The sequence below is a fragment of the Podarcis gaigeae genome (assembly GCF_964106915.1).
Source record: "Podarcis gaigeae genome assembly, chromosome: 7".
Taxonomy (NCBI): domain Eukaryota; kingdom Metazoa; phylum Chordata; class Lepidosauria; order Squamata; family Lacertidae; genus Podarcis; species Podarcis gaigeae.
Genome location: NC_139683.1, coordinates 77,085,280 through 77,098,003, shown reverse-complemented (window position 1 = coordinate 77,098,003; position 12,724 = coordinate 77,085,280). Strand labels below are relative to the sequence as shown.

Below are 12,724 nucleotides of genomic sequence, written 5' to 3'. Positions count from 1 at the left end.
AAAAAATAACTCAACAATAAAGGATGAAAGGGTTACAGAAGTACTGGTAGTTTCACATTAAATGATTATAAGTAATCATCTTTACCTTTCGAACTTTGTCAGCATACTAAGGGCTCTTTCGGTGTTTGTGATCTTTTCAAAGGTAATATCCATAAATGCCTGTAATTGTTGCTGCAGGAGGAAAATATGAGGATGGAAGATGTTTATTAATTGTATTCTAAATTAACTATCACAACCAAAGGGCTGCCTCTTTTCATATGAACCTACCCAGACCCTGAGATTATCTTCTGAGGCCCTCCTTCGTGTGCCTCCTCCTTGAGGGGTCCGGAGGGTGGTAACATGAGAACGGGGCCTTTTCTGCATTGGCTCCCCATCTGTGAAATGCTCTCCTCAGGGACGTTTGCCTGGTGCCTTCATTATACACCTTTAGGCGCCAAGCAAAAACATTCCTTTTTAACTAGGCCTTTGACTGATTTGATTGACTTCCTAGGCCCTTTTAAAATGTGGGGGTTTGGGGCGGTTATTGGGTTGTTGTTTTTATTTTGATTATGTATTTTGTGGTTTTGTATTTTGCTTTTGTTCTGTGAACCGCCCTGAGAGCTCCAGGTATAGGGTGGAATAATAATAATAAAAGTAGTAGTAGTAGTAGTAGATATGTAGAGATGTATTTATTCTCAGTGACAAGGGTGATCAAGAAAAAAATTTTTGAGTATCAAACTTACATGAAGATCATCTGTTTGCTTGCAGAACTCTTCATAGTCTTGATCAAAATCAGTTTTCCTCTGATCTAAAAAATTGTACTGCTTTTTCTTCATGGTGGCAACAATACTCTAAATATAATTGGGAGTGAATATTGTTACAAAGGTGTATTAATCTCATCAGTATATGACTAAACATTTACTTTTTCTTCCCCCAATAAATCTTTCACATGGGGGTGAGGGGACCTACACAGCTTATATTTACAATAGTGTAGCTGATAATGCTAAAATGCAGGCAGCATTCATTAACTGGATAATAAAGTTTTGCACACAAAAAAGGCTCAACCCAATGAGTTCTCATTTAAAAGCCACATTTCTTTCAAGGAAAATAAATACTCAAACATGCAAAAATGTGCAACACTTCTGTAGAACACACTCTGGTGCAATTATTTATTTTGACAAAGGATATATAGAAGTAGAAACGTAGGAGTTGAAACACAACGTCCCAGTGTTATTTCGTTTCATTCAAAGGCCTCCAGTGAGAAGCAAAAAAATCGTATTCATAACCACAAATCACAGCATTAAAAACCCTGGCGCAAGTTACCTCCCATTGCTCCTGCATTGCCGTGGTCTGTACAAATGAAAGTACAATAAGATGTCTTACTACATTAATAGTCAGCAACTGCAAGGGGGTGAGAGGTCTCTAACGGATTTCTCGACAACTTTGGCAAACTACAATTCCCAGGATTCTCGGGCAAAACCTATTACTGTTCAGCTGGTTGAAGACCAATATAAAATGTGCAGCAAGCGAAACACTGGATTTGGGTCTAAAAACCCCTCTTTGGGTCTTGTTCTCCCTCGGGTGGTGAACTATGCAATGCATCATGTTTTACTATGGGAGGAAATGACTGAGAGCCCCTTTATACAAATAATAACCAATTCCCATGTGGAAATCGGACAGAGCAGTGTTCCACAGCACCCTGAGGTGCTTTGAATGATGGTCAAGGGTGCTGTGGGCAACACTGGCCTCTGCCCCTCTTTCTTCCCTCCCCTCCTCTGATGCCATAGCTGTCAACTTACAGATGTGAAAATAAGGGACCAGCAGCCTCAAAAATAAGGGATCAGCAGCCAAAATAAGGGATTTTCCAAGCACAGTTATGTTCAACTTTTAGCCCCTCCAAGCCAAAGGCAGAAAGCCCAGCCAGCAGCCAAATGAAGCCTCAAGCGGTGGTTCCCACAGCGCAGCAACCCGGCAAAGGGGATGCAGCAAGGAAAACCACCGTCCACCTCTCCACTGGGAAGCACTGAGCAAAGGAAAGTCCTCACGCAATGCGGCCAATTTGATCAGCACAAGGCATGCAAGCTCCACCCCCACCCCCCCAGTCGTTCTTAGACTCCTTATTGGGTGAGCAACGCAGCCAAGCAACACAGTTGGAGCCTCCCTCCTCCCTGGCCAGCAGGGAGGGAGGGAAGGAGAGGAGCTGCTTCCTTTGAAACCCGGGAAATTTAAGGGACATCATCAATAAGGGACAGCAGCGGGACATGTGCTGGGATAAGGGAGTTTCCCGCCAAATAAGGGACGGTTGACAGCTATGCCTCTTGTGTTTCTGCCTCCCAAAGGCTTCCACGATGGTTTATTGCAGCGGCAGCCCTGGCTACAATGTGCTCCCCAAGTGAATGGTGCCTCTGGGGCTGGCCAGAGGGTGTTGGTTGCCAGCCCTCACTGCTGGGAATGGACAGACAAGTTGGAGGCTGGGCAAGGAGGCTGACCTTTCTTGTGCTTGCTGTGTGCATGGCCTACCTGGCATCCAGTGCCTGGTGCTGAAGGGGAGCCTTTCCACCATGCAGGCAGGGCAGTGCCCACCGCTGCCTCCCCAATCTTTGGCCAGTCTCTGTCAGGCCGCTAAGGCTGGGGGCATCCTCTTCCCAGGCCCTTGTGAGGCAGTGTGCAGGGGCACCTCTCTTTGGGGCAGACCAGGGTAGTGGTGGCGGCTGCCCAAAGGACTCCCAAGGAGAGGGGAGAGGAGAGGAGGCCGAGGGAACCCCCCACAAGGGGAGGGTGTTCAGAAAGGGGCAAGAGGCTGCCGGCTCTGCAGGCAAGGGGGACATAACTGGGCTCCTGAGCCCCACAGGGGTGCCGCAGAAAGGATGTGGTTGGTCAAGGGAGCTGTGGACCCAAAAAGGTTGAAAGCCTCTGAACTAGAAGCAAGAGCTCATGCCTAGCATTAGGGAATTAATGCATGGAGAAATTTAGACAGGCTTGGTGCCAGCTTTTGGCATACTTAGGCAAGTGTTTGGGTGCAGCAGTCCTGTCATGAGCATGACAGTGGCAGAAAGCTGGAAAATACGGCTCTATGACACAAACGTCCTGGGCTTGGAGGGCTCAAAACCCAGCATGATGATCAAGGAGAATCAGGTGGAAGTGAGGCAGGAAAGGCCTTCCCTTATCCCAACAGCATGCCCTATCTTATCGCCTTGACAAAATGCTACCTTATCCTAAAATGCATTTTTTCTTAAATTCTGTCCCTTAAGATGTACACCTGAGGATCTCCAGGTTTGTAGGTAGGGACAGTGCTTTGGGGAGGGGATGGTGATGACAAGAATAATAATAATGTGCCAGTACTCGAATGTTGATGAAAATGCAGTGGGTGCCAGCACAAAATGGCTGCCTTGGGCAGCGATACAAAGAGCTGGCTGTAGTGTAGGAGAGAGCGAGAGAGCGAGAGAGAGATGAGGTTGGGCTCAACTAAAGGTAAAGGTAAAGGGACCCCGACCGTTAGGTCCAGTTGCGGACGACTCTGGGGTTGCGGTGCTCATCTCTCTTTACTGGCTGAGGCAGCCGGTCTACAGCTTCTGGGTCATGTGGCCAGCATGACTAAGCCGCCTTCTGTTGAACCAGAGCAGCGAACGGAAATGCCATTTACCTTCCCGCCGGAGTGGTACCTATTTATCTACTTGAACTTTGACGTGCTTTTGAACTGCTAGGTTGGCAGGAGCAGGGACCGAGCAACGGGAACTCACCCCATCACGGGGATTCGAACCGCGGACCTTAAGATCGGCAAGCCCTAGGCTCCGTGGTTTAACCCACAGTGCCACCGCATCCAACTATAGATGACTAAATCCATTTAGGTTGGCATTCTGCATACCTGGTATTTAGTGGCCATCACTTCTAGTCCTTCCATCTTGGAGTCTTGCAAAACTGAGTAGGTTGTGATGGTATCGAAGATGTGCATAATCTTAAGTAGGCGGCGGTGAAAGGTTTCAAATTTTCCAAAGATATACATCTCACTGAAATCAAACTGGCGCTCGGATGGACTCTGTTCCAGTTTTTGTTTGGTCTTGTGGAAACAGTTCTGGTACTCCTTAAGAACGTGAGCCAGGAAATAAATAAATAGATGGATAAATGGAATTGGGCACCATGACAAAAATGACATGCTTGTTTATGACACACATGATCAGCAGTATACTAGGTTGCTTTGATACACTGACTTTAGGTATTTCTTTGTGTAAGTCAGAGAGGCTCAGAAAAAGATATATCTCTTGATGAAACACTACTACAGTGGTACCTCGGATTAAGACCTTAATTCGTTCTGGAGGTCGGTACTTAACCTGAAACTGTTCTTAACCTGAGGTACGACTTTAGCTAATAGGGCCTCCCACTGTCGCCGCGCCGTCGCCGCATGATTTCTGTTCTCATCCTGAAGCAAAGTTCTTAACCCGAGGTACTATTTCTGGGTTAGCAGAGTCTGTAACCTGAAGTGTCTGTAACTCCTCTGGGCCCCCACCCCACATTTTAAACTATTCTTATTCTTATTAGGTTTGTATTCTGCCCTTTATCCAAAGATCCCAACATTAAAAGAACATAATTTATGCAGCATAATAATAAAAGCATGATACAGAGTATTATAATAGCATAATAATAAAATAATCCTAATAACAGCCTCCGCCCCCACATTTAACAGGCCAGACTATTTAATATCCAAAGTCTTGAAGAAAAAGGAATGTGTTCACCTGGCACCTAAAGACAGACATGCAATGATGGAACCAAGCGGGTCTCTCCAGGGAGAGCATAATAAATAAGGAATGATTTAAAAATAGTGGGGTAATGTCAGATAACCTTGAGGACTGCAGTTCTCTCTATACCCACTTTAACCCTTCAGCCACACCCACTTTGACATGTAACCCATGCAGGATCGACCATGGCTCATTGTAACGGTTAGCTACCCTGTCTTATACCACGTTATAAGGTTACCTGCTTAAGTCGTATAGCGGCCTGTATTTTTTCCAGAACTACATCTTGCGGCTGATCCCAGATGGTTGCAGTGTTATTATTGGTGATATAAGCTTTGCAGGCAGTTATCATTTGATTTGTAACCTACAGGTAAAACAAGAAGCTTAGTAGTCTCAGTCAGCTTTTTTGTGAAATCAACAACTGTTGTTTCGGCTTGATCCAGGCCGTGCATTTCGCTTACTGTAAAAAGCATTCCATCCCCGGCTGCTCAGAAATATAAGGCTCTATCCCCAATCAAAGAAATTTGGAGGGGCTTGAAGTCATAATGATAAGGGAGGAGCCAGCCACTGGATACATCCCTCCCCCTGGTTCTTATTTTTCATGAGCACCCTTGATGCCTCCCCAAACTACTAGGAAAAAGAACACACAACAAGAGACATTTCACATGATAAGCATAGTGTGAAGCCATATCCCAAAAAATACATCTAGCTTCAGTAGGCTACCATGAAATAACATATCAACTTGAAAAATATGTGTAAGAGATTTATCAGTGACTCAACGGATCTCCATCCCAAAACTGAACGGATCCTAATTTTGGCAACTTAGCTTTCTATGCATCTTTTCGCATTATTTCTTCATATGCTATATTTTCTATTGAAAGAAAGCTCATTTATCCAGTCATATGATTAACTATGGCTGTGTTTGCACATAATCCTAAACCACGGTTGCTTTAACCATAGTTTGTTCAAGAAACCATGAGTAGTTTCACAGAAAAGCAAACAAGCCGTAGCTTGTTTCTCAAAGTTTGGTTTCTTTTCCTGATGCTTTTGCCTTGTGCATCTGTATGCAAGACTGTTCGGTTGAGATATAATGCCACTGTTAAAACAAGTGAGGTTCAATAACCAAGAGCAAGCCATGGTTTCACATCATGATGTGTTGCCGGAAAACAACCCATGGTTTAGGCATTCAAAACACATACACTTTTGCTAAACAAACCGTGGTTTAGCATTCTAAGTCTTTTAATTGTTCACAATAGGCAAACTTCAGTTCCCAAGAAAAAGGAAATAATTCAGCACAGTCTTTGTACCTACTTTCACAAACAAAGACGTTATCTTCTCCGAGGTGTTATAATAGCGTGAGATACTGTGGATCATTTTGATAGCATGTATGAGTCCTGGAATAGCATCTACCATCGTCACCTGAAATGCCAACATGTCAGTAAGTGCAAATTCTTGTGTGTGTCATTTGGCCAAAGTGATCCCTTAATAATATTATTCAACATGGACCAAGAGAGGTATCATTTTGAAGACACAATGCCACATGCTGTTAAAAATATAAGGTTAATAAGCAAAAAATGTAATGTTTGTCTGCATTGTGTATGAAAAGATTTTGCAAAGAGAAGTTTGCATTAGGCAGTAGGTTAAACACTAGGTAAATTTAACAAGGAAAAACTGGAGATTTTCCATTTCACTGAGTATGATACTGTAACTGATTACTCATTTCTGGAGGTGAAACTTGAGAACTCAGCATCACAGCAGGAGAAAAAGCTAGCAGCTGCAGCAGTAGGAACTTAGCTTGTTGAACAAGCAATAATAATAATAATAATAATAATAATAATAATAATAATAATAATTTATTATTTATACCCCGCCCATCTGGCTGGGCTTCCCCAGCCACTCTGGGCGGCTTCCAAAAAATATATTAAAATACTGTAATACATCAAACAAGTTACTTAGGTTCTCTCTCTGGGAGCAGAGAGAGGCAATTATTGAACTGAATTAAGCACTTAAATAAGACTGGGATCCATTACTAGTATGTTTAAGAGCAATGTTTTACTTTGCATTTTTTTAAAGTTTATTTGTAACTATTGTAAGACTGTTTTCAGTAAAGCTTTGAAACCCATTCTTGTGGACAACAAATTCATTTTTCTACTCTGCACAAGGTCTAGATCAGGGATTTAGTTAGCAGTGACTCTATTTGCAAACAGTTAAATTAAATGTTAGGATTCACTATCATTCGCTTGTGGCCTGGAAACTCCTTTGCTATATCTTTATAACACTGAATTGTTTTTTTAAAAACTTACAGGGTCACTGTTGTATAGAGGGTCACAACATTTCTCAAGCGTATACAGATACTTCACATTATCTTTTGCTTCATTTGCTGCATCTGTGATCCGAGTGTCCAGCTCTCGCCAACTCTTTGAAAATTAAAATGCAAAAAATATACTTTACTTTTTTAAAAAAAAAACACTTTTTTTTTAAGGGAGAATTTCTGAAATGCTTTTGCCCTCAACAAATAATGAACAGAAATCTCAGGTCAAAGAACCACAATAGCTCACCCTGTGAAAGCAATAAGAAGCTGATTCAGACCAGCCTCCCTCAATTTAATTCTTTTCACATCTTTTGAACTACAATCCCCATCATCTGCAACTATTGGCCATGCAAGCTGAGACTGATAGGACTCGTAGTCCAATCCATGCAGATGGCACCAGGTTCAGGAAGGCTGCTCTTATCAACATATATTTACCCCTTACCTATGCGCTAGGAAATTGCTGCAGGTCAATTAGGTATAATTAGGGGTGTGATTTATTAGGGGTATAATAAGGCCAAAGATAAGGGACATGGGTGGTGCTGTGGGTTAAACCACAGAGCTTAGGGCTTGCCGATCAGAAGGTCAGCGGTTTGAATCCATGCGACGGGGTGAGCTCCCGTTGCTCAGTCCCTCCTCCTGCTAACCTAGCAGTTTGAAAGCACGTCATAGTTCAAGTAGATAAATAGGTACCACTCTGGCGGGAAGGTAAACAGTGTTTCCGTGTGCTGCTCTGGTTTGCCAGAAGCGGCTTAGTCATGCTGGCCACATGACCCAGAAGTTGTACACCGGTTCCCTCAGCCAATAAAGTGAGTTGAGCGCTGCAACCCCAGAGTCGTCAGCGACTGGACCTAATGGTCAGGGGTCCCTTTATCTTTACCTTTAAGGCCAAGGATATATCATTCATTTTATTGTATCAAAGTATATATCAAGCATAAGGAACATTTAAGAAGCAAGTTAAAGCCTTTGTTTTTCAACAGGCATAATTTCCTGTGCTAATCTTCATGAATTGTATAGCAGTTTTATATACAGTGGTACCTCAGGTTACAGACACTTCAGGTTACAGACTCTGCTAACCCAGAAATAGTACCTCGGGTTAAGAACTTTGCTTCAGGATGAGAACAGAAATCATGCGGCAGCAGCAGGAGGCTAAAGTGGTACCTCAGTTTAAGAACAGTTTCGGGTTAAGAACGGACCTCCGGAACAAATTAAGTACTTAACCCGAGGTACCACTGTATATTTGTAGCAGTGCAATTGTTCTGTTACTGGAATGTTGTACATTATACTATCAGCTCTTTTACATTTTATAAGCTGAGCTGAAAGGCTCTCCCTGTGTGTTACTATATATACGTGTGTTTTTTTATTGTTCTAGTCCTGAAATGTACATTTTATTACGAGCTGCGCTATGGGCTAACCCCAATTGAAAGGCTCAGTGCGTGTTGCTATATACAAGTATTAATTTTATAGTATTTTATTGTTCTGTTTATGGAACATGGCACATTTTATTATAAGCTGCCTTGTGAGCCTATTGGGTGGAAAGTCTGTGTGTGTGTGTGTGTGTGTGTGTGTGTGTGTGTGTGTGTGTTTGGAAACAAGTATCGCCTTTAAAGAAAAAGGAACGGGGTTCTAAATCTTATGAACACACCAGCAATTAACCAGCAGACCTTACCTTCAGAAGTTTCGATTTAGCAGCCGTAAGCACTCCGAGCACAGCCTTCACATCTGAGGTCTTCAGCTGGTCCACCAGGTAATTAAACTTGGACAGACGTTTCTTCCAGTGATCCAGCTCTGCGCGTGGCCCCAGATCATCTGCTTCCTTCCGCAGCTGGCTATTTTCCGCAATGACCTACAAAGTCACACAGGGGGTTATTACCAGGCGAATATGGGAAAGCTAATTGCTCTCAGTGGACTGTGTGCAACCTGCTGGGCTTTCAGTGTTAACATCTTGAATCTGGTTGGATGCTGAGTCTTAATGCTAAGCAAGCTAGGAAGAAATTGACGGTTTACTTGAGAAATGCACTTTTCTCCTAATGAATTTCCATTAAAACTTCTGTCAGAAAGATACAAGCAGTCAGCAGTCAGCAAGGCCCTTAGTATCATAATGATGAATTATAGGTTTGGTTTTTTAATAATAATCATCACAATGTATAGTAAATTATTCAAACCTGGAATGCTGTGCCCAATTCTGGACACCACAATTTAAGAAGGGTGTTGAAAAGCTGGAATGTGTGCAGAGGAGGGCAACCAAGATGATAAAAGGTCTAGAAACCAAGCCTTAGGAGGAACAGTTGAAGGAACTGGGTATGTTTAGCCTGGAAAACAGGAGACTAAGAGGAGCTATGATAGCCATCCTCAAATATCTTAAAGGGCTGTCACATGGAAGATGGGGCAAGCTTGCTTTCTCGTGCTCTGGAAGGTAGGACTCAAACCAATGGCTTCGAGTTACAAGAAAGGAGATTCTGACTCAACAATAAGAACTGTCCGACAGAGACTCTCCTCCCTGGAAGAGAGGGGAGTGGTTGTGGGAGGAAACCCGAGCTCCGCCTCTAGCAGGGGGCATTAGCCCCCTGCCTCCCACTCACCTGGCTGGCGCCCATGCCCATTGGCAGGCACCCAACCAGGTGCCTCCAAGGGGGCGTGTACAGCAGCCTAAATGCTGGGGCGCCAGCCCCTCCTCGGCCTCACTCTTCGTCGTCCCGCCGCGAGTTACCCACCCTCCACTCCCTTTGAGCTCAGGGTCTTAGTTTTTCTTGGCCTTGCTATGGACCTTAGGTTGGTCGCCCTGGTTGTCCAGGGGGCCTGGTAGGAATTTTTCCATTTGGCATTAGGCTTTTTGGTTTTTTCGCCTACCTCGTAGCAATCGTCACAACTTTCGTGGTATTGGTGGATAGGTTAGGCATTGGAATAATGTGTTGTGGTGTGTCGAAGGGCTAGGTGTGGCCATCGCCTATGCCTTCAATTTTGGGGTATTACATTAAAGGAATCTGGCGGTCGTGTATTCTGTCCGATGCCTGCTTGACGGGAGGCCATGGCATGACCCTCGGTGACATCAGGGGAGAGCCTATAGTTGGATTAGCATCAACAGGCTCCACCTACTGGTGAATAAACCCCCCTTGTTTTAGACTCACCCCTCTCTGAGGGGGTGGAGTCAGCTGACGTAATCCAATGCCTAAGCCAATACCTTTTCACTTGCTGTAATCAATAAAGTTGTGGCCTTTTCTTGCCCATTAACCTTATATCACTTGTCCTTGTGTATTCATTCCACATTGCGGGGGTTGGGTCCTCGAACCACAACAAGAGCTTTTTGACAATGGAACAGTCTGCCCTGGAAAGTTATGGAGTCTCCTTCCTTACAGGTTTTTAGTAGATGTTGGTTGGCCATCTGTTGTGGATGCTTTAGCCGAGATTCCTACATTAAGTATATCTGAAGGAGCGTCTCCACTCCCATCATTCTACCCAGACACTGAGGTCCAATGCCAAGGACCTTCTGGCGGTTCCCTCGCTGTGAGAAACCAAGTTACAGGGAACCAGGCAGAGGGCCTTCTCAGTAGTGGCACCCGCCCTGTGGAACGCCCTCCCACCAGATGTCAAAGAGAAGAACAACTACCAGACTTTTAGAAGACATCTGAAGGCAGCCCTGTTTAGGGAAACTTTTAATGTTTAATGCATTACTGTATTTTAATATTTTGTTGGAAGCCGCCTAGAGTGGCTGGGTATAAATCATAAATTATTATTATTATTATTATTATTATTATTATTATTATTATCGCTTCCAATTTTACAGTTGTAGGATTCTACGATTCATCGAAACATCACCTGTTCAATTTGCTTAATCCACACTTTCATGCAGGCCTCTATCCGTTCCAGAGTCTCCGTACTATTTGATGCCACCAGGTAGTCTGCAGGTCCCTTGAGCGTTTTCAGATCATAGGTTTCACACTTCTTCAGATTCACCTAAGCAATATTTTAACCAGTTATTGTTCCATGTATACATTCAGTAACCCATTCACCCAAGGAACTGTGGCTGTGCACAGACTCACCCCAAGGATATTGTCTCTGCAAAACGTAAGACCCAGTCGCTTTGAACTTCACACTGCCCTGCTCTAGACTTCAGCTGAATAAGGTGAGGTAAAGGTAAAGCACCCCTGGACGGTTAAGTCCAGTCAAAGATGACAATGGGATGTGGCGCTCATCTCGCTTTCAGGCCAAGAGAGTCAGCGTTTGTCCACAGACAGCTTTCTGGTTCATGTGGCCAGCATGACTAAACTGCTTCTGGCACAATGGAACACCATGACGGAAGCCAGAGCGCACCAAAACACCATGTACCTTCCTGCCACAGTGGTACCTATTTATCTACTTGTGCTGACGTGCTAGCTTGGCAGGAGCTGGGACGGAGCAACAGGAGCTCACCCCTTCACGGCGAGTCGAACCGCCAACCTTCAGATCGGCAAGCCCAAGAGGCTCAGCGGTTTAGAACACAGAGTCAGCCGCTGAATAAACTGCATTAGCAGCATACCTCTGCTGCAGAATAACAATGGGCCGTTGCCCACCTCACCTGCTTATGAGCTTCCCTGAGGCATTTGGCTGGCCACTGCTGAAACAGGATGTAGGCCAAACACGCCTTTAGTCTGATGCCACAGGGCTGTTCTGACATTCTTAGCATATAATTTTCAAATGATGCTCCCAGTAAATGCTGGGAATGGACACTCAAGAAACCGTGGGAGCTTGTCCATTACTTAATTCAAAGAGTACAATACCATTGGTGCATACTTCACAACTATGTCCTGTTTTAATAATAATAATAAATAATTTTGTTATCTATATCCCGCCCTCCCCAGCCGAGGCCGGTCTCAGGACGGCTAACAATAAAATAATACAACATTCTAAAATCATTTCATTAAAAATTTACTTCGAATCAAATTGATGGCAACCAATGGGCTAGAGTTCTGTGAAGATTGCCAAAGGAGGGGGTCAGGCTGTGCCCTGGCCAAAGGCTTGGCGGAACAGCTTTGTCTTGCAGGCCCTGTGGAAAGATGTCAAGTCAAGTCCCACAGGGCCCTAATCTCTTGTGGCGGAGCATTCCACAAGATCGGAGCCACAGCCGAAAAAGCCCTGACTCTGGTTGAGGCCAGCCTAAACTCTCTGTGGCCTGGGACCTCCAAGATGTTTTTGTTTGAAGACCGTAAGTTCCTCTGTGGGACATAACAGGAGAGGCGGTCCCGTAGGTACGAGGGGCCTAGGCCATATAGGGCTTTAAAGGTTAAAACCAGCACCTTAAACCTGATCCTGTACTCCTATGGGAGCCAGTGCAGCTGGTATAGCACCGGGTGAATGTGATCTCGCAGCGAGGACCCCGTAAGGAGTCTCGCTGCGGCATTCTGCACCTGCTGGAGTTTCTGGGTCAGTCTCAAGGGCAGCCCCACGTAGAGCGAGTTACAATAATCCAGTCTGGAGGTGACCATCGCGTGGATCACAGTGGCTAGGTCAGGGCGAGAGAGGTAAGGAGCCAACTGCTTAGCTTGGCGGAGATGAAAAAATGCTGCCTTTGTTATAGCTGCAATCTGCGCCTCCATGGAGAGGGAGGTGTCAAAGATTACACCCAAACTCTTAACGGACAGTGCTGGCACTAATTGCGCCCCCGTAAGAGATGGGAGTTGCCCCCTCATTCCCATATCTTCCCGTCCCAGCGAAAGGACCTCTGTCTTCG

General features: G+C 44.6%; 1 protein-coding gene across 2 annotated transcripts in view; it reads right to left on the bottom strand.

Annotated features, from left to right (window-relative positions):
- Positions 1-12,724, bottom strand: part of DNAH5 (dynein axonemal heavy chain 5) — a 165,418-nt gene that overhangs the window by 131,186 nt on the left and 21,508 nt on the right. For both annotated transcript variants that reach the window (XM_083747096.1, XM_083747097.1), the window contains exons 6-13: positions 10,834-10,971; positions 8,687-8,863; positions 7,013-7,126; positions 6,021-6,128; positions 4,951-5,073; positions 3,845-4,060; positions 723-830; positions 86-171 (exon numbers count right to left, since the gene is read on the bottom strand). In XM_083747096.1, the coding sequence (XP_083603222.1) occupies positions 86-171; positions 723-830; positions 3,845-4,060; positions 4,951-5,073; positions 6,021-6,128; positions 7,013-7,126; positions 8,687-8,863; positions 10,834-10,971 (1,070 nt within the window). The remainder of the gene's footprint in view (positions 1-85; positions 172-722; positions 831-3,844; positions 4,061-4,950; positions 5,074-6,020; positions 6,129-7,012; positions 7,127-8,686; positions 8,864-10,833; positions 10,972-12,724) is intronic.